Source organism: Hippoglossus hippoglossus, chromosome 8, assembly GCF_009819705.1.
Source record: "Hippoglossus hippoglossus isolate fHipHip1 chromosome 8, fHipHip1.pri, whole genome shotgun sequence".
Lineage (NCBI taxonomy): Eukaryota > Metazoa > Chordata > Actinopteri > Pleuronectiformes > Pleuronectidae > Hippoglossus > Hippoglossus hippoglossus.
The window spans coordinates 707,561-730,271 of record NC_047158.1 but is presented as its reverse complement, the minus strand read 5'-3'; the positions used below and the strand labels follow the sequence as shown (position 1 = coordinate 730,271).

Genomic DNA, 22,711 nt, shown 5'->3' with positions numbered 1-22,711 from the left:
AGGACAAATTCCAGAGACATTCGCATTCTCATATATAGCCCCTCCAGATAATTTTAGGAGATCATCCAGAAATCAGTGTGTGACTGAAAGGTGCTTTATGTTCTTCTATTATCTGCTTTTATTAATAGGTTTAATTGTCCAATTCAAAGAAAAAATGAAAACCCATTGTGGTTGGCAGGACAGGTAGGGAGCACTGCCAAAGTGGAGGACTAGTCCTCTAAATTTACAGTAAGCAGTCCAGATTATTTGCTCAAAAAACTATTGACCAATCTTGCTACTTCCATCCTTTATTAAAGCTATCAAGGGGGCAGTTTTTAAGTTAAGCCTAGAAAGAACCCAATACATTTTGGTGGGGATCTGGGTTTTGAGCAGTTCTAAGATCTATTTTCATCTTTCTTTAAAATTGTGAGATACAGTGTTATTTGACATTGTCACCCATTCCCCAGGGAATAATTCATCGACCTAGATGAAAAAAATGAGAGGACTGACATCTATGAGTGTGTGAAATTTGAAGCAGCTTGAGTGGATTTAAGGAGCCTGTTTTGTTAGTTTGCCTTTTAGATGTTTTTCATTGAGAAATGTTAATATATGTTTACACAGTATTTCAACTTGATTCTTCAGGGAGAACCACTACAGTATCAGTGGTAGAGCAGTTTTGTGAGGCACTGCTTGGACAAGACTAACAGGCAAGATGCAACAGTGATGCACTATTTTACAATATGAGTCTCAAGCCTCATCACCTCAGACTCTTTGAAAATATTATATTATTTAGTTTTAAGCATTCTTATGATTAAATTCAAACTATATGAAGACAAATGAATGAACACAGAGATACACATGTGGGCTCGCATAAGAGTTTGCACTGCAGTGAAGATGAGTCAGCCACTAGGTTGCCATGGAAACACAGCCTCTTTGCAATCAGTCTCTTAGTAACTGTGCAGTTGCCGAGGAAGAAACCTGTGTGTGGGACTGTGTGATGTGTGTATTTTGACATGTACCTGACTAGTTCACTGAGTGGAATTAAATTAAGAGCAATTACAAAACATTTTTCAGTTGCACTTGTTTTTTCAGGGTAACTATATATCTCTCTCTCTCTCTCTATATATATATATATATATAGAGAGAGAGAGAGAGAGAGAGAGAGAGAGAGAGAGAGATTTGTTTGTTTGTTTGTTTTTGTTTTTTTACTTGAAAATACCAGAGGAAGGGGAATCCGGAGTGAGAGAGACTGAACAATGAAGAATCTTGTGTCTCTAGTCTATGGGTGATATGATTATTGATGCAGTGGACCCCTTTGAACAGATGTTTTCCATATTTTCTTTAGTTTTTTTCATGCCACACAGTTATTCCAAAGATAAAATGGAGCTTTTGACAGTAGGGCTGTTGTGATGACCTTCCATTTTAAAGAAGAGCAGAATATTACAACCAGGAGTTCTTCACTACTGAAATCCATCTCCACTTCCTTCGTTTTGGAAACATTTCACTCAAAAACACACATTTCCTCCAGGAATGAAACTGCACATGCTCCAATCAAATGAAATATTGACTAAATCTTTTAATCTAAATATTTAAAAAATCTTTACATTTACATGTCAAGTAAAAGCATCTGTATATCAGAACAGTATACCAGACTTGTGCGGAATGAAAATGGCAGTTTACAACAGCTCTCTGGTATGCTCCTTCCTCTTTGTCCCCACTGCTCCCCCTCCCTCTTTGCCTAGCATGCTCCATTCATGTGTGTTTTTTTTCATTCACTGTGCTCCCAAGCAAATCTAAGAGCAGGGATGCAGCAGCAAATGGGCCCAGATAACCCACCCACAGCCGGCTTCTCCTCCACACAGAGCCCTGTGTGTTTGGTTGGATTGACGTCACGGCTGACGCACAGCAGCCTTGAGTGGCCAGCTCCATCAAAGGCCTGTATACTCAAACTTGAACAGAGGTATTATTAGCCAGTAGAGGGAGAGATACATGGAAAGAATGAGAAGGGCGGGAGGAATCGGGTGGGGGGGGGGGGGGGGGGGGGGGGGGGGGGGGGGGGGGGGGGGGGGGGGGGGGGGGGGGGTGGAGGATGCAGGGTGGAGGGTGGAGGGGGTTGTTTAGAAACAACAACAGCAGCTAAACAGAAAATACATTTTGTAGGAAAGATGACCTTTTCTATAAATGCAGTGAAGATAGGTTGTTAATTTACATATCTGGCATGTATGTATGTTTGCATGATATTGAACATGTAATCAGTTTGTATTCCTTCTGTTGTTAATCACACATCATATGGTTTAGGGTTGTTGTGCTCTCATCCTAATTTCACCTCATGGTCCATTTAAACATTTTATTCTATCTAGGTAACCTTATATCAAAATATCAGTTTTTACTACATAGTAAATAGATGAGAATAGATCTTTATGTTAGCCATTACAACCAGGAATGCTTTGCTCCTGCATCATACACATGTACAACATAGACACAATATAATTCTAGGAGAAGCCCTAATATTTCTCTCAAAATAATAATAATAATAATAATAATTATTATTATTATTATTATTATTATTATTATTATTATTATTATTATTAGTGACCAGCAGAGAAGAGACTCAGGATGAGCAGCCACTGAAAGTACAGAAAGAGAGAGGAGAGAAGACCAGAACAGCCATATACTGTAACTGTTGTATTCAAGCTCTGTTAAAAGTTAAAAGTAGAATACTGAAACTAATAGGTGCGTTGATATAACATCACCATAACTGCAGCAATGATAGCAGCATCAATAATTAATATTAACAATAATTACAATAAATGATAGTTGAGTGACAGTTCCAGATCTGGATCCTGCAACTCTGAAGTCAGATACCTGCAGAGCGAGAACAGTAAGACAGGATGTGATATTATTCATTGAATGGAAATTTGATTTTCGATCGTTACATCAAGCATTTCATCACCCTGAACCTACATTCATTTACCCATTACCTTAACAAACTTGTGTGTCTGTGAACACAGGGAATTACAATATTAAGTACTGAGAAATGGAAAATCCCTTTTAGGACAGTCCCAATGATATTAAGCAACAATAGAGAGTCCAGAGATCAACAACCAAACCAGAAAATAACTTTTCAGGGATAAACAACAAACCAACAAATAAATAAATCAGTTCACATCACTTAGTGTCTCAATTTTGTGCAGAGTGATCTCTCTTACCAAAACTGCAAATGTTCTGCAAAAGTTCAGCTTTTCCTCCACTAGTGACGCATCTTCCCAAACAAATCGATAGAAGATTTGTTATGAAGGAGAGCTGTGACAGCTGCTAGTGAGACATACTCCTGTCCAGAGGTGGGCGCCATCATGAGTTTTACTCTTTCTATTTAAAGTTAGGAAGTCTGGAGAAGGACAGAATCTTAATGACAGAACAAGAGCTGGTGTGGGTGGTCATGGGTGCAGTTGTGTTATGATTCAACTTAATATGCCACAGAAATTATTATGAATATATATTATATTCATAATAATTTCTGTGGCATCATTTCACTTCATGCTATATCATATTCACTGAGCGCAAGGACTGTAACCGAGAACAGGTGTCCTTTATATCTGCATAAATATAGCCATCATCAAGACTAGAAAAGCCCTATATAAATACAGACCATTTACCATTTAGCCATGTGATGGGTCATTGTTAGAATATTTTCCTAACTTAAAGTGGGTACCTCGAAAAGCAAACCCAAGTTATTATTATTATTAGTAGGATTATTATTGCCTGGCATTTTCCCTGTGGAACTGGTGGTGCCCTCCATACTAGCCTCTGCTTGCATGCACTTCCAGCCATCAGTATATATCAGGACACAGTGTATCTAGATCTGTGGCACACAAGACACTCTCTGCGCCAGGTATTTTATATCTAAATGAAAATAAAAGAACATATAAACCATTTATTTATGTTTCATATGTATATATTTAATGACACATGTATCAATTTAAGTATTTATTTGTCTATTTTTCTAACATTACCATCCCATTCTCTTGGCTTTATTTTAAAATATTTACTTTAAGTTCCGGGACAAGTGTCTGCCTGTTTAGTAGCATTAAAACAATATGGAAAATGAAAAGAGGAGTGCCTTTTTTGAATTTGATTTTTTCATTATTCAAAAACGACTCAATTTCCCGTTTTTTCCCGAAAATATCACGTATTTTGTGTTTCGGTTTTTTAATGAAAGATCATGTTTGATACCCGGGCCTTTCACTTCCGCCCAAAATTGGAATTTCGGATATTTGATAGATGAATTAGACAAACCAGACACTGTAGTGTGAAACTACCTCCACAAGGTGTCAGTAATATAACGTCAAGGATGTCACATGCCGTACTAACTCATAGAAGAAGAGTACCTTCAGCTAGCGATAACGCCAAATTGCTAACCTTTTCGCTAGACTTGACTAAAAACAATAGTGAAAAGTCATCTTTAGGATAGACACGGTAACTGCTGCCAGCGGGTCATGCAGCTCTCTAGAAGGTAATGAGCCGTAAAGCTCCAGGGTCTCGGCTCAGCGGCGCCCACAAACTGCAGCCACAGTGGAATGACTGGGAGGCCAGGTTGGTGTTGGGCTCCGGGGGAGGCGGTCTACTACTAAACGGTGACTCTGTGGGCCTGTGTTGCGTTGCTTTGTGAAGTTTTGGCCGCATGGGAAGAAATACTCTGTTGTCTTTACATAACATTACGTGCCCATGAATGTTCACCTGCACTCTCTTTAAATCGTAATATCGACGTAGCTCGTCACGAAGTATAATGGGAGCCGAGCACTGGTCCTTTATGGACCGTCTCGAATACAGCCAACGCTAGCTAGCCCATTAGCCTACATGTTAGCAGAGTGCTACTATCTCAGTAACTGCTCAGGATCAACAAACCGCACGACAGACATTAACAAAGCTGTGATGACTTTCTGTGAGCCCCATTGACTAAGTCAGTTAATAAATCTGAAGGTGATACGGATACTTGATGAACTGCTTTAGTCGTATGTGGGCTACGGCGTTAGTCTAGCCGTTTAGCTTGATTACAATACACCCTGCGCTGGCTAACGATAATTAGCAAGCACAGAGAAGAAGCCACCCTTTAACGTTATCAATTCATCGAAAAACGTCTATATTAGGTTTTACCAATATGCATTGTTAAATATGACGCCGCCGCTCGTGTATAGTTCCGAACTCGCATCACATAATTGCAGAAGTCGACACAGCAGGCACCGAAGTAAGTGTCCAGAGTTAGCATCACGTGTTAGCCCATTTCATGACAACCAAACATCAGCTGTATGTCCAGTGTTCCTTGTAACGGGGCAGCTGACCCAGGCTTGCTTTGTTTGTGGCAGTTTACTTTCCAAAAATTAGATACATTGATAATTTGTTTGGTAATATTCTAAATGCTTCAGAGCCACGCTGCATCTCCAGGCCCTTTTTTGACAACAGGGTGCTTGTGACAACAAAATTGCTTTTTAATATTGAGTTGACATTATGGTTAATGTGTAATTGTTTCTAAATATATCTATATTCAACCAAATATAAAACAGAGAATGCTGAGTTAGCAAGCTGGATCTGAACCACACAACTCACTGTTGCCCCTGAGACCTGAGTTGGGTTCATTTGGCCCTGCATTTAGATCTTCCCAAATATTTCCTAAATATTCATGTACATGTTTGAACCTTACAGTTCTCCAGTTAAATGGGATGACTGAGTCTGAGACCCTGTAAACAGTATTGCACCCAAAACGTTTTGCTTGGCTATAATGTGAACCTGTGTAGGCCATTTTGACTGCTTACCTGATGGAGGCAGCCACATGTACTGAGTTTATATTTAATATTGGGAATACTATTTGTAATCACGGGTGTGGGTGCAGTCAAGGTAGAAGTGGAATCAAAATAAAAAGATTACACACACCTTATAAACTCAGCAGTAACTTTCATGCAATTAATTTAAAAATAGACAACGCTATGATCCAGCATGATAGTCCCTTTCTCTACCAATCAAAAGACTTTGGTGATCTGCTTATGCAAGTTAACACAATATGACTTTCAAAGTTGTTGGACCGCTTTGCAGTTCACACTACATGGTGACAGGGGGTCATACTCGACACAGTCTTTCCAGAGCTGTTTTTAGAATTGTCTTCTGGAGGAACTACAGAGAATTGGGTCAGGACTTTCTTCAGAGATTTCCTTTCACACATTAACAACACAGCGGGAGTTTCTCTGCTCAAGACACGTTCATAACAGCAAATAATTATCCATAGGATTCAGGTGATGAATGGTGCAGCAGGATGTAACGTATATATTCTGCGGCAGAGATAACGTGTTTGTTTACAGCAGATCAACACAGGCAACGTCCCCTATCACCAAAAACTCTCTTGACATCTTCGTAGGTGTCCCAGTGTCTGGCGCTGCTTTTTTGTCCGAAGATGTTTGTTTTCTTTTTGTTTTTTTCATGTTTGCATCTGTGACATGTTGTAAGTGTCATCAACATCCCCACTCGCTGAATTAAGCAGAGTATCTCCTGCTGTGTTCTCACATCGGCTCCTCCTGACTTTCTGCAGACTTTATACTAGGTGTCCAGGCGGAGAAATTCTGCAGAAACTCAGGAGACTCTCACTCGGACATTTGTGTTTACACATACAACTTCTCTGGAGAATGTTTGGACTTCAGTATGTGTCTGAAAGCAGCTCAGGAGGAACCCTAACTAGAATGTCTGGCTTCCAAGCTATGTTTTATCATGAAAACACACATGAGAAGAGATATTTTAGCTGCTTTCAGACATGCACTGAACTCTGGATGTACTCCTGAAATTATCCAGAGGTGGTGGTATGTGAGATTGCGAATGAGTTTTCAAATGTGTCAGTTGCTGTGGACATTCTCTGGAGCTTCTCCTGCTGACCCCCTAGTTAAACTTTGGATATTGAACGAGTGAGCCCTTGTGAGAATACAGCTGGAGATTACCTGAAGGTTTCACTGAAAGTGAGCAGGTGTTTTTTTTTTTAACACGCAACTGATACGAAACTGAAAATAAATAGATAAATACAAATCTCTGAGGATGAAAATGTGTTGCAATACACATAGAGGACACCAACAAGGATGTTTTTGATAAGATTTATCAAATTCCTCAGAATTTCTACAGAAAACTTTAATAAATGAAACGTAAAGAAAGTCATATCCATTATGCCAGGGTGTTAAAGCTTCATGTAGGGGCATGAATGCAGACTTGTGCACGTGTGTGGGAGACTTTTTTGCATAGTATTAAAAAAAAATGTATGCTTTAGATTTTCTGTGTTATCTGTGACATCTACTCCACTTATCTCGATTGAGAAATATGGATCCATCATTTTGATTTCTCTGAGGTTTTTGCAATTTCTTACCCATTATCATTTTGTTTTCTTTTTCCCTACTCTAGTTGAGGGTTTAGGGCAGAGGATTGTCACACCTTGTGCAGATTGTTGTTAAAGGGATAGTTTACTATCACACTGCTAGCAGAATTAGCCATGCTTTTGGGCAAGAGCTTGAGTGCGGTGTGTGCATGCCTCTGGAGGAGGATATCAGGACATTTAGGCTAAAAACATGGTGTAAATGATGCCGTTTCAGGACTTACGGACACTTAGATGACACCACAGGAGCAGTATGGAGGCATTTTGTGTTATTTTTCTGTTGTGTTTTTACATTTGAAGGAGTCCCCAGTTACTTCAATTGTATTGGATTTGGCTGCAACGCTATTTTCCCCTGAATCTCCAGAAGTGTTTTGGGGACTCAAACACTCTACCTACCTCTCCGTCAGCATAGTGGTGAATAGATAATGAGGGAATTACAATTTTTCGTTGAACTACCCTTTTAAGTCCTATGTGGCAAATTGGGATTTTTGAATATGGGCTAATCAAATAAAATGTTATTGATTGCATATAAATGCGCACCTCCCATGGCTATGCACAGTAATATTGTCCCTTGTGAGTTGACATTGTTAGTAAATGCAAAACTGGGTAGGGTTGTATTCGAGATGAACTTCTGGTAGTTAAATAATTTGCCAGGCTGATTGATTTTTTATTATGTTTGTACTGCTTACATACAATCTAAACAATATCAAAATTGAATCTACTGCATTATGTCGTTCAGTTCATGCTGCTCCTGTGCTTGTCTGTTTTGGTGTCTGTGTGGATTTGCAAATTCCAGTGTACTCTGTGCATAGACTATGTACTATGTTTATTCTTACCATTTGCGATGAAAACTAGATGTTAAAATTTTTTAACATGGTTGTGGTGTGTTAACTCTCAGCCTCCTCTTAAATACAAGAGAAACTAGAAAAGTTATTGCCTCTGCATTAGGTTTGGGGGATATGTTAAAATTTCCTAACAACAACTCGGTATATGGACACTGAAAAGCTAAACATTTCTTTAAACTGTAACTGGTAAGAGACATTAGTTGAGTCGGTGTCTGTTCATCAGTGAGTGATTTTAAGAAAGTGAGCGAGCAGAGTTGGGATGGACTGAGTTAATGAATATAACATATGTATAAGAACTACTAGTTCCTTTTAAATTTTTTTTATTTATGTGAATTTTGAATGAACTCTCAAGGAGGCAGTCCATCAGCGAAATGAAATAAAATTGCGCAAACTATCGCCCCCCCTCAAAAAAACGACAGTGAACTCAACAAGTTGGCAATTGACATTATATTAGTCTACCAGTGTCCCAATCCTATTCTGCATTACAAACTTTAATTGCTAGTCTTTTTGTCTGTAGTTTTGGTCATCCTCCTTATTACTTATAATGACATCAACACCCTCAGAATTGAGAATGCCACACAGTCAGCCACATCTGTGTCTAATAAACGGCCTATTATAATTGACTGAAGCAATATTCTGCAAGTGGTGGGAACGTGACAAAATGAAACGACAAGGAATGAAAACTGAATTTTTAAATGTCATTGATTTTACCATCCTCAACAGACAGAGCTTAAAATAATATCGGTAGTTTGTGCTTTGCGCGACGTTCCTGCAACTGACATGCAGTTCAGCAGGTAGGCCGACCTAACAACTGTCCTCTGTCACTTGGTCTTAGAGGGTTTGCATGTTGCTGTCTTTATGTCATCCCTTACAGGCTTTAAATGTTCCCACTCTTTGGATGATATTCTGAATTTCTTACTTAATGAGCAGGCAGCACTCTGCAGGTGGCTGTGACATACACATGCTGCACATACCTGCTAAAGACTGCACAGTCAATTTTCTTTCTACAACAAATCTGACCAATAAAAACTTAGCTGACAAACAACTCTTATCAATTTACAGGTTATTCAACTATAAGTCCAAAACAATTTTTAATAAGTTATATAAAGCATCCAAGATCTATGGAGTGCTGCTGAATCATAAACAACAGTATAACCAGGTAAAGAATATTTTTTCTTTATTTCATCTTTCTCATTTGGAGGGGTGGGTGAAGTGTTTGAGTCCACAAAACACATCTGGAGTCTCAGGGGTAAACTTTGTTGCAGCAGAATCCAATACAATTGAAGTCAATGGCGACTTACACTTAGACTTAATTAAACAACAGAAAAAACATAAAATGCCTCCATACTGCTTGGGTGGTGTCATCCAAGTGTCCGCAAGCCCATGTTTTAGCCTAAATGTTCACTGATATCTTCCTACTAGGTGCGTTCACGGACCATCGGACACACCATCGTATGGCTACGTCTGCTAGCTTAGCCACTTTCAGTGGACTTTTGGGCTAAAACCACAGGTTTCTTCCTTGCAGAAGCTGTTTAGTGAGACTCTTTTTGAATTTTGGCCCACACTCAAACACAACTGGCACAATTTTCCCATCGGATCACTACAGCAGATGCTCCAGACGTTTTCAATATGTGCTAAGTCAGGCCATTACAGATGACAATATCAGTTTTCTGCATGTTTGTTGAACTGTTGGTTTGATGTTCTTAACTTCATGTCATCTCACCTTGTTCACTATGTCCATCTCTGCGGCTCTGCTCTAATCACTGTGTGCGAGTGCGCGCTAGGGCAAGTCAAGTTGAGTGTCAGCATTTTTGTGTGTGTATGCGTACTTCTGTGTGTTTGTGCGCATGCCAGCAGGAGATGCAAATCGGGGCGACTGGGAGCCGATCATTGGGTGTTCAGAGACATAACTTAGTTCTGTTACATCACACACATGCCAACTTGATTGGTGTTGCGGGCCATAGAAACTTTTAAGAGAGCTGTATCTGGCCATCGGGCCTGTTAGTTGTGTAGGCCTCATACACTTATTTCAAATATGAAACTCTGTTGACTTTCTGAGTGACTAGCATGTTGGCCGCGTTTCGCTCCTTTTTGTATCTGTCGCTTCAAATTAAACACAACCCAGCATATCTTAAAATCTCATGGTTGTGGTTTTTACTCGCACACTGTGCTCCAAAAATATTTTTCCTATTTGCACACATCTATATTTAGGGGCAAATGTTAGTAAAACCTTGCTGTGACTTCAGTTAAAACATTAAAATTTTGCTTGTGTGTTTATCTATCCATGTATTCAGAGTTGAAAGCGTGTCATCCAGCCAGGACGGAGTGAAGTCCAAAGAACTTGGTTCAGAAGCATTGTATGACGCATTACCCTCCAGCTGCCCTAAACTGCCTGCAGTGCCCAGTGATGCCTACACTGCTGAAGATCAATACCAGGAAGAGGGTGAGGCCACTGGTAGCACTTTTTGGTCATGCTGAATTTCTTAGAAAAATAGTGCTTTCCACACATTGCTTTATTAAAGGCTCTGAAGGAGTAGAAATTAAGAATGCTGCTTAAAGGTTCTTTCCACCTCAACATTCAAACAGTATTGTTAATGTGAATATAATGAAATTCTGTATATAGTATAGAATCATAAAATTTAATCAACCTTTAGCTGAGAGTAGTTAAAGGATTGTTTTTTTTCTTCAAAAAAATGTAAATCTACTCACCACTAAGCCAATGGAGGGGTGAGTGAAGAGTTTGAGTCCACATAACACTTTTGGAGCATTTGCAGCATTGCAGCCAAATCCAATGCAATTGAAGGAACTGGTGACCCCTACTTCAAATGTAAAAAGACAATAGAAAAAAAACTAATATGCCTCCATACTGCCTCTTTGGTGTCATCCAAGTGTCTGTAAGCCCTGTCAAATTGACTCGAAACGGTGCCATTTACACCATGTTCAGTCTAAATGTCCTCTACTGGTGCTAGCAGAAGTAGTGATGCTACCACGCTCTCCAGAGGAGAATATCATAGTACATTTAGGCTAAAAACATGGTGTAAATGATGCTGTTTTGAGTCAAAGACCTACCTTCACTCTCCTGACCAATCAAGGAAAAAGATGTCATACAACAATGTTTTTACAAATGGAGATTTGGAGATGAAAGGGTTGCTTGAAGCTGGCTTCAAGTGTGAACTACCTGTTAGCTGGCCTTAATGCCAGCTGAGAGTGTGCTGGTCTTCGGACCTCAAGAGTAAGCTTAGTCCGAAATACGTTTTAAATAAACGCAACCAAAGCGTCTCAAACAAAGGCTCAGACACTCAGGAAGTGACTAATCTAACATGAGAAATGTTGCTCCTTTTTGCTTGGTATGTCAGACATGCTTATGTCTGTCAAAACATTGTAACACATGATTTAATCCAATGTGGTTTGTGTCCCTAAGGTGGATATGAAGCTGCTCAAGGTGTCTGTGATACTGCTTTTGGTTGGAAGTCGCTGGGGCAAGAGTTGAGGCCTAATGACGTGACAACGGATTTGACTCCTTTTCAGCATGGAAACCGTGCTTTAGCTTCAAAGGAAATGAGGAAATCACAGGGTAAGCTCTCTGACAAGTGGTCAGCATTCTGAAATATTACAGCAAGGGCAGCAGCACACAGATAGCATGGCATTCATTTGGAAAGTATTCATCTCACTCTCCTTTTAGGCAGATGATGTATGACTGTATGTGAGGCCCTTCCTGCACCTGTATACATTCCTGTATAACACTCATCCTTCAGTTCTTACACTCTTCAACTCGCTAGCAGGGGCAATTTGGGGCTCAGTATCTTGCCCAAGGACACTTTGACATGTAGACTGGGGAAGACTAGGATCGAACTTCCAACCTTCTGGTTAGAGGATGACCTCTATAACCCCTAAGCCACAGCCGCCTGTTGGAGCCATCTTTGGCGCTCGACACTGGAAAGTGCTGGGGAGACCTGGCTTCATCTGACTCAGCCGACAATGAGCTAGCTGCTGCTAGCTGGGCTGATGGAGTGGAGTGGTGGGGGTTAACAGGGTTTGAGCCTGATTCCTACATGACCGACAGGCAACCACAGCCGAAACAAATTCCTCATCATGAAGATGATGATATGCTAGATATTATTTGGACTTTCATGGTTTATCTGAGGACAACCAGTAGACCAGGACGATGCATTATTCTTTTCTCTGGACTGCCGTACAGCTGACCAGCTGGAGGTGGATGGCCTTCTCCTCCACTGGCTCAAAAACCATTGCGATTTGCAGAATGTTACCTCCCTCCTGAGCCATCAACAGTTAAGAACTGCCTGCTTAATGCACCTCCATGTCTTTTTGGAGCTGACGTCAGCATGGGACGCTGTCTACCTGCGTCAAGGTGCCTGGCTATGGACAGGTTTCAGTTTTGAATGGATCTGAGAAGACTTGGTTCATCAACTCCTCACCTATGGAACCATCTCTAGCCACTTATTTGGCCCCGTCCCACAACCAGGGTGCAGGCGGTGCAGTCCTTTGGTTCTCTGCTTTGCAGCTGTCTAACATTTATCGAGTACAGGCTGGCACTGCTTGCTTACTGAGCAATGGATTTCAAGTATTTCTTAACTTCATCAAATTGTTTGCACCTCTTTCAGTGGTTGACTGTTTCCCTTCATCTCCCTCGCTGCATTCATCACACGATGTTTATCCACATAGTTGTGAAATTTCACCAGGACAGGCCATGGCTGGGGGGCACGATCAAAGGAAAATTGTATCTTGCAGCTTTAAATGATGGGCTACAATTTAATGCTGCAGGTGAAATATTTCAAGATTGGAACCAAAAAATTAGAACCTAAAAATAAATCATACAATGTATGCGTTTGTGGTAAGTGCTAAGTATCTGTAAGCCCCGACATTCAAATTCAACTCGAAACAGCGTCATATACACCATGTTTTTAGCCTAGATGTCCTCTGATATACATTTTTAGGATGAACTATCCCTTTAACTCCTTGTACTGAAAGCAAGATGAGGGCACTGGTCCTCATCATGGCTTGGATGCGCCCAGAGTTACAAAATTTATTGGAGGTAAGATTGTAGGACTGTCCTTTTGAAAAACATTTTTGTGTCTCCTAAATTATAACAAGGTTACGGCTGGGTCATGCAATGCTACACATTAAGGATGAGCATCTGAAAATTCATATGGCAGCATGTGATGGTATAGAGAATCAGTGGAGTGAGTGATGTGTTGTTTCTGACATGCAGCATTGTTGTTACAGACAGAGGTGCTCACTCAGAGGAGTCTCGGCTGGCCAACATCCTGCGCCGAGTCTCCAGGGAGGACGATCGTGACCGCAGGCTGGCCACCCTCAAACAGCTGAAGGAGTTCATCAACCACGGAGAGAGCAAAGTGGTCAGTCAGCAATCTAGATATTCTTGTTGCTGGCTTCAGTACAGAAATAAGAACAAGTGGAAGCTGTTCTTCCCTTTTCTCCTAGGCTTTTTCTATATTTTAGAGTGTTTTTTTCAGTGTTCAGTGGTGTCAGCTAGTCGGGTAATTGTGGTCAAATATACTGTAACTGAACAGCTGCATCATACTGTAAATATACCCTTACCTATAACCTACAGACCTAGCCTTATCCTGAGTGACTGTTAGAGATGAAACGGTATGAAAGTTATGCATTACGGTTATAGTGACCAAAATGATCAGTATTATCACGGTATTGTTAAAATGCTGCGCTCGCTGAAGCCTGCATCTTGGAGACTTGCTGACTTTGGTTGATGCTGGAAAGTATCAACCAACTCATCAAGGAATAGTGTTTCTTGAATATAGCAACAAGTGACTCTCTTCTAATTACTAACACGTGGAACTGATCTTTCACGAAATCAGCTGAATTCATATTTATGTTCATGGATGAACGCGGATGAATTTTGGCCATGAGCTTTTACTCCATGGTAATCAACTGTGGTTTTAATAATTAAAATTTCACATGGTAATACTATCCATCAGGAATGTTACCGTGGTTAATCGTGAAACCGGTAACCCTTTCATCCCTAATCACTGTTGCAAATAATGTTCATGATCAGTCATTGAAAATGCACATTCTGCTAAATCTTTACCATTGTCTTAGGTTGTGCATTCCTAATGGACCAATTGTCAATTCAAACTGCTATGTAATAACATCAATCCCAGTTGTCATTTCAACCAAAGACAACTGCAGCTGGTTTATCTGATAACACAAGTGCAGAGTTTCCAACCTAGTAGGGCTGCTGTAAATGTGTTTTTGTATATGGGCTTACCTTTTTCTTAAGGAGAACAATTGTTCCTAAGATTAAATATTATCAAAGCAGAAAGAACCTAAGGTGCACAATGAATGCCACCTTGATCTGACTTAAGAGATGATGTCCCACTCAAATTGCATTTGTTGGAACTAAAGAAACACTCTGTAAAACCATTGTTCAACCATGACAAAACAAAGTAGTAGTTGCTCTCTCAGAAACTATCTTTGACAAGTACTGACTATGGCGTGCATGTATAGAGAGCACACTGTTTAGTATAAGGTTATTATGCAGGCCGGAAAAACAACAATACATTTAGCACCACTGTAAAATGAAATAGTAAGGCTGAAGATGATAAAAATGAAATGTGTTGAAATAGAAGCAAAGTAGTGTCAAACACTTCACTGTCCTAATATTGTATTTTCTCTCACACAGACCCTGGTCAAACAGTTGGACAACATCCTCAGCATCTTGAATGACATTTTGAATGAGAGGTAAGAGGAAACTGTGTGCTGTTGGTTTACTGACTTGTGGAACACTCACCGTCAAACTGGAAGGAAATGTCTGTCCAGATGGGTCAACAGTCCAGGCTTTAGAAATGGAAAGGTTAATACCTGCTAGAGTTGGGCAATATGCTACAATTTTCCAATCAGCCACTGTCATCTTAAAAAAAAAAAAGTGTGTGTGCGTGCGTGCGTGCTGAGCCTGCATGGGCGCAAGCAACTATCAGTGAATGCATTGAAGAGCTTGTCGCAAAGATCTCACATATTTTGGATTACAAACATATAGTGCGGCAAAAGATTCACACTATGAATTTCCCTGCTCTTTGTGCTTATAATCCAGAGGGGTGTGTCATTTAAGAGAAGTATCAGCCATTATGTGGTGATCAGTGTTGATATTGTGGCAGTTGCTACAAAAATAATCATTGTGTAGTTACTAAGAAATTGTACTGGGTCAGTTGAGTCCGTGTGACAGAGTCTGGATGGACTAAATTAATTAATATGTATCATAAGAGCCATTTCCTTGATTAATTGTTTATAGACATGAATGAATTCTCAAGCGGACAGTCCATTAAGTTGGCAAATTAAAATTACAAATTGGCCTAACAATTGAAAAAAAAAAAACATGACCAAGAAGGGACTCGGCCAATCGCTGATAGACGATATCATCGGCCAATCACCCAACCCTAATTTTCCTGCGTTTTTGTTCGGGAAGCAAGTGTTTTCTAATCAATTTGCTGTCCTTTTTATGGCTTCACGCTGGACACATTATGTTTTCGGGTTGTCCGTCCCATTCTCATGAACGTAATATTTCAAGAATGCCTTGAGGGAATTTAATCAGATTTGATACAGATATTCACTTGGACTCTTGACTTGATTAGATTTTGGTGGTCAAAGGTCACAGTGACTCTCCAAACACATTTTTTGCCTTTTGAAGTCGATATCTCTGGAACTCTGTCAAGGAATACTTTCACATTTGGCACAAACCTTCACTTGGACTCAAGGATTTAATCACCTGATTTAAGGTAGCCAAAAGTCAACCAAAACTTATATTGCCCACCAGTGTCTGCTCTCTAACGTGGTCTCTTTGCCCATGTTCTTGATGTGTGTAGCAGTAAGCTCCTGTGGGAGTTGCGTCAGGAAGCAGCAGCTTGCCTTGGGCTCCTCTGCACAGTGCTCAGCTACGAGGCTGAGCGCATCTTCAAGTGGCTCTTTATCAAGTTAACCTCAAGCGGCCGTGACGAGGTTAAGTTGTTGTACCTGGTGGCAGCACAGCGTGCTTTGGAGGCTGCTGGAGAGAGGAAGGCCTTCTCTCACGTCATGCAGGTAATATATACAGAGACTTTTTGTACAACTCTGGACTGAGCTGTGTTTCAAAAGCATTTTAAGACTTGATCTAGTTTTCATAGACTTATTTTATTACAAATAACTCATCCCATGGAAGGTTGCATTCTAAGGTTACTGCAGCATGGATTTGCTTCCAAGTTAGTAAAATAATGATTTGTAGTGCTCCAACTCTAGTAAATCTCTTGAGTTTTACCAGGTTACAGGCACCAGATTCCCTAAAACCCATCTTGGTAGTGAAGAGAAAGGGAAGTGTGTTCTGTCTGGTGCCTAGTAAGGCCTGGTAGGTGGATCATTTTGAGTGTGTCATTTGTTTCAGCTGGTGATGAGCAACCTGCAGTCCATCCTGGAAAATGTGGACACACCAGAGCTGCTTTGTCAAAGTGTTAAGTGTATTCTTCAGGTGGCTCGCTGCTACCCGCATGTCTTCAGCACCAACTTCAGGGTGAGTGTTTCAGCAGCAAGTGGTTATTGTTGAATATGTTTAAAGCTCACAGTTCAACAAAGGATGAACTTAGCCAATACCAGTTCCACGTCCTTTGATGTTTGCTGCTTCCACAGGACACAGTGGACATCTTGGTGGGCTGGCATATTGACCACACACAGAAGCAGGCACTCACTCAGCAAGTCTCAGGTCAGTTTGATTTTATATAGGCACTCTAAGGTTTTCTAAATTTGTCTCTGGTGTTTTGATTGCATGCTAGTAATTGTCTTGTAATTCAGTGCAATGTGGTAAACATTTGTTTGCCACAAACATCTTCCGCTTCAAATTTCACAAACTTGTTTATGCCTAAGGTGCCGAATTAAAACCTACTCTAAAACCTAAGCATTGTATGAAAACAACCACGTAAAACCTGAGGTTTGCGTGAGACTCTAGAGTTTATGAGACATGTATCGTGTATGTGAGGATGTCAGTGTTAAATTGAGCGGAACAATCTGGAGTCATAATAGACATCACCGATTACTAACTAGATACAAGTGATTATCAGTTTGTGTGAAGAGTAACGGAGATGAGCAGACACACACACACATACACTCCTGCAGACAGAAGTGTTTTTCCTTAGATTAAGAAGCAACGCAGTGTTTTAACTTCATTGTTGCAGAACAAGCGACGCCCCAGAACATAAATATGAATTCAGCGGGTTTTTATAAAAATGATTCCTAAGTGTGAGTGATTAGAATACATCACACTTGTTGAACTGTGGAGTAATGTGCCTCAGTGCAGTGGCCCTGCTCAGGGGGGCCAGGCGGGGCCACCTTGATACAGTAAAGGCTATAATCTGAGTTTGTCATTTTAAGCCCAAAGTGCAGCACACAAATCTAAACTGAATGATTGTTAAATCAGTATGGAGAGAGCACTGACCACTGTCATAGACTTACTGTTGTAGCCTGATTTTTGAATTGTCAAAACCTTATTACGAAATTACGGCACAATTGTAATAAGCATAACAGTCGATAATATTTTTAAGGCATTTCTAAATAAAAAGAGAGTTCATGTTTGTTTGACAAATTGTATTAATTGATGAAAAAGCAGCCATGTGCAGTAATATAGAAAATTGTGTATGTGATACATTTAAATGCATCGTTGTGAATCGAATCTTTGACTGCTGAATCCTAATGGAATCGTAAGGCCAGAGAAGATGCACACCTCTACTACTATCACATCTCTAGTAATTAGCTGCAAATTCACCATGGATTAGAACTACTGAGTACAGAGCTGCTCGGGCTCATAAAAAAAATTAGTGCTGAAAAATAAACAAGCCCATATATTCACTCACTGCTCAAAGTTAACAGTAAGTCAGCTGTTATGAGTCTGTTAATGTACAGGATTTTTTTCAGCAAGTTATCCAATAGACCTCTGTGTAAATGGCGATATATCAGCATTTTGTTTCTCTATGGTGGTGAGGGACACACTATACAGCACTATACCGCTATAAGGAATGTTGCTCATAGTGAGTGAACTTGTAATATGAGATGAAAGTGTAATTTCAGACGGTGTGTATATGCAGTGGTTACTGGGACTTGTCCTGGTGGTCTTTCTACATGAGAATTTCCATGTCATCTTCTGTGACTGGGCTCACTAGCCACTCATAACCAAGTCAGTTCATGTATGTTAAAATTAAAGAGGGATGCATAAGGACAACACAGCAATGAGTATACATCTAACCAACCCAACCTTGTCACCATCACCACCATTTTTCAACTTTGTTTTTCAACTTTTGTCAGAAGTTTTATTTTGTTACTGTTCTCCCATGTATGCTGCCTATGGATACCAGACATTAAACCATTGATATATCATCTTGGGGGTACCAATACCTCAAATTAAATCCCAGAAAGGTGTAAAATATGGGCCCTTCAAGAGCATAATGACAGTGCAAAGGTTTTCATCTGCCATTCTTCTCTTCCTGTCTGTTTAGGCTGGTTACAAAGTCTGGAGCAATTCTGGGTGGCAGACTTGACCTTTTCCACCACCCTGCTGGGACAGTTCTTGGAGGACATGGAGGCATATGCAGAGGTGAAGTTAGTCTTAACGCAAAGTCCACGCTGAATTGCAGCCATGCCAAAACATGCTAATAATAGATTGATCAAATAGTCTATTGATTGATTATTTTCTCCAAATATATTTTCAATACGATATATTTACTATATTATTCAATCAGACGAGATGAATGTAAATATGTAGTTTTCAATAGGAGCAAGTCTTCATTTGTGATTAAAATGCCCATATCAAGCTTCTAGTAGTTTTCACTTTCCTTCAGGTTGTACAAGCTTTTATGTGCATGTGGTAGCTCTGTCAAGTTACTAAGTTCAATGTCTGCTGCAAAGTCATTCTGTGTTACAGAATATGCCTAATCTGTACTGCTGGCTTTTTTTCAAAAAGCATGTATGTCACCAAGTAAAATATAATATGCCTACCTGCCAGCTTGTTTTACACACGTAAACCTATTCTAGATCCCAAACCAAAATGATGAATATTTAAATGGGGGGGAAAAATACACAACAAAAAGATTAGCAAGGAATCGTTTTTAAACTATGTTCTTTTACAATTAAATGTGGCAGTATATATTGTATAAGTGCTTAACTGAGTTGACTGATTCTCCTGTTTAGGATTTGAGCCATGTGGTGTCAGGCGAGGCACTGGATGAAGACATTCCCCCTCCCTCAGTGTCTCTACCTAAGCTGGCAGCACTACTCAGGGTTTTCAGTACAGTGGTCCGCAGCATTGGAGAGCGATTCAGCCCCTTCAGAGGTCCACCCATCACTGAAGTCTACGTCACAGATGTAAGAGGCACGCAAAGAGAACCAGACGGAGGGCTGAGCAGTGTTTCTTCTTTGTAATTTAATTTTTATTCATTTTTTTAATATGTACAGATATAATTAAGCAAACACGTTTTAGTCAATGAAAAATATGTAACACATTGAAGTGAATAAAGGTAAACAAAGTGGAGAGATATACAAAATATTGGTACAAAATGATTAGGTTCAGTGAAAAAAAAAAAAAAAACTGTAGAGACAAATGAAGTGTAAAAATAATAGGACACCATGAACCAATAATTGGATTAGGACAAACAGACAAAAACAACCACAACCATCTCCCTATGAGGATCAAGCAGTGTTCTAGTGACTGTAATCAGAGACACACATACTGTGTTCTGGACAAGATGCACTCATAAGTTCAGCTGAATGGAAAGCTACGAGAGTTGCACAGTATCACAACATATTAAAAAAAAATGGACCTTGTTTTAAGGGTGTTCCAATCCGGGTTTTGGGGCTGATCACCAGTCTATGGGCCTGTTTATGCCTGATTAACATGTGGCTTGGGCGATCGAAGTGATTAATTATCATCGAATTTCTCTTCCCAGCTCCATATGCAAATACACCCAACAGGGCTGAATCCTACTCAGAGTTTTGTCATATTAAACTCCTGTATCAGCATCACGTTTCAGCTGCACTGTCAGCAGCTGCATGAGTGATGCTTTGCAGGTTTTTATAAATTAACTATATGAGCAGGACACAACTTAACCTTCTTTCATATCACAGACTATTTTCAGGATCAGTTCTTGTAAAAAAAAAAAAATAATAAAAACTACCTAAGTTAGAATACAAAACTATTTACTGAAAAAAATGACGAGTGAGCTATCTCAATTCCCTCCCATCTCTGTTGACAATTGCCCTTCATTTTCTTCATTTGATTGGCTCCTCTGATCGGCGTTTATAGAGATCGCTGATCAAACCAATTAGAGGAATTATTGGATACCGATTGGATCAATCAGAGCACCCTTACCTTGCTTTTAAATTAAGAAATTAAAAGGCATGTTATGCTCATAGTTTGAACAACTGTATTAACATTCAAATTAGTTGATGGTCTTTACTCCTGCAAGTCTTAGAAGATAGAATTAGCCCTGAGTTGAATTTGGAATCATAAATGTTAGTGCCCAATTGCTTTTTATATTACTGAAGGATGTAATATAGGCCAATTAAGAAAAAACGTAATTTGTTATTTGATTGGATTTCACATGTTAATCACATCAACATTGCAGAACAGGGTTGTCGCACTGCACAACAAGGTAAATAAACAAGGTAAAGATGTATCAAATCAACCAGACGTAAAAAGAAGTGACAATAAAAAAAAAAAATTTAAGTCAGTTTAACAGCTTCTTCGAATTTTGTCATAAACTTGTGGCCAAATGTAGGCTGCATGTGAACCGCATGAGTGATCTGCTCGTTCCTTTTGCGTTGCCTAATTAAACTGTAGTGGCTCTACAGGTGTGCTAATAAAAGTTCCGGGTGGCATGAAACACAAACATTAATTACAAATTTCAGTCAACTTTGTTTATTGACCAAAAATAAATCATCATCCTAATGTACAAATTACTTAATTCACAAGTTAACATTTCACATCAATTAAATTGTTTATTTTCACATGAACTGAAACTTAACTAGGGCTGCAAAGCAGCACTGTGTGGGCCCGAGAACTTGCCAACTCGGGACCTGATACGGCCGTGGGGGAGGGCGGTCGGGGACCGGGCGAAACGGCTCTGTGTTGCGTGCGTTTTGTGCACCGCGGGAAGGATAAACTTCCTGTGTTATTGTTACACACTTGTAGTTTGAGGGAGATGGAACACAGTACACTGAAGTTACAGCAATTTCGTGTTTAATGGCGACTTGTTGAAATTTGACCTCACGCCATTAACGTAGTGTTCGGCGAAATCTCACAGTTTCCATATGCCTACATCATCAATGTCTTGAGGCCCTTCTGACAAAGTTTGACATGGTTTTGGTCAATGGACGAGGAGAAGTACATCAAAGTGTAAGACGTGCAAAAAACAAGACATTTCCTTCTGCCACCAGGGGGCGCTGTGATTTTAAGTCATGATTTTGCGTAGATGTCATCAGGACGGGACTTTTGTCAAACATCCAGTTTGGAGTATATTGGACCATGTATATCCTAGATACAACACCCACAGAATTAGAAGTTGATCTGATGAAAGCTCTAGGAGGAGTTCGTTAATATACAAAATATTTAAATAAGAAAAATCTGACCAATTATAATAATTATCCTAATTGTGAAATTTTCTATATTTATAATGAGCATTTATGCAACAACGCTTACATATTTTTTCCTTGGGGTTCTACCCTCTGTTCTGGGTCACTGCCTGTTTACACACACAGACATGTAGACAGACAGCGTAGGACTTAGAGAGAATGAAATGAAAAAGTATATATTTTATGTTGACAGTGACATCCTCGACCACTCTCCTGCATCAACTCACTGTCTCCTCTAAATCCTCAGCTTTCATGTTTTATGCAATTGTTAAGACTTAGTAGCCGTGTAACTCAAAATCAAATGTGAAAATGATTAATACATGAGAGTCATGGTGTGGGGAAGGGGCAGTTTCCCACCTACCTTAATGCCACTTAGACATCAGTGGAATGTGCATTTCTGTACATTCCAGACAGTGACTTTAAATGCCATACTAGAACTTTGTCATTGGAATCATTTTTCTCTGTTCTGTTTCCTAAGGTCCTGAATCGGGTTCTGGCCTGTGTGACCATGGCTAAGCAGGTGCAATTCTCTGAGGCAGTTCTCACAGCAGGAAACGAGTGTGTGGGTGTGCTGCTGGCCAGTGTGGAACCCTATGGTCAGCTGATGGAGGCAGTCCTAGCTTATGGCCTAGACCAGCTGGACTGCTGCCATGCCTGTGGAACAGACTATAGTCTGGCTGTGCTTAGCCTTCTCACTCTGGTACAGTCACTCAGTATTTCTGACAGAATTAGATTGTGTGTCTGTGGGTTGACGAGTGTTGATAATTGTGACTGGCAAGTAAGCTCAGTCCCTGCACCTCGACTGATGATTGGTACCCTGAAGAATTCACTGTCAAGCTGGGCTGTTACTCTT

The 22,711-nt window shown here is 40.0% G+C and overlaps 1 protein-coding gene across 3 annotated transcripts in view; it reads left to right on the top strand.

The window, feature by feature from the left end:
* Positions 1 to 4,351: 4,351 nt before the first annotated feature.
* Positions 4,352 to 22,711, top strand: part of smg1 (SMG1 nonsense mediated mRNA decay associated PI3K related kinase) — a 79,395-nt gene continuing 61,035 nt past the window's right edge. For all 3 annotated transcript variants that reach the window (XM_034594498.1, XM_034594499.1, XM_034594497.1), the window contains exons 1-11: positions 4,352 to 4,572; positions 10,518 to 10,666; positions 11,645 to 11,797; positions 13,468 to 13,601; positions 14,903 to 14,961; positions 16,080 to 16,293; positions 16,631 to 16,756; positions 16,873 to 16,945; positions 18,729 to 18,826; positions 19,420 to 19,593; positions 22,337 to 22,558. In XM_034594498.1, coding sequence (XP_034450389.1) covers positions 4,496 to 4,572; positions 10,518 to 10,666; positions 11,645 to 11,797; positions 13,468 to 13,601; positions 14,903 to 14,961; positions 16,080 to 16,293; positions 16,631 to 16,756; positions 16,873 to 16,945; positions 18,729 to 18,826; positions 19,420 to 19,593; positions 22,337 to 22,558 — 1,479 coding nt within the window. In that variant the 5' untranslated portion in view covers positions 4,352 to 4,495. The remainder of the gene's footprint in view (positions 4,573 to 10,517; positions 10,667 to 11,644; positions 11,798 to 13,467; positions 13,602 to 14,902; positions 14,962 to 16,079; positions 16,294 to 16,630; positions 16,757 to 16,872; positions 16,946 to 18,728; positions 18,827 to 19,419; positions 19,594 to 22,336; positions 22,559 to 22,711) is intronic.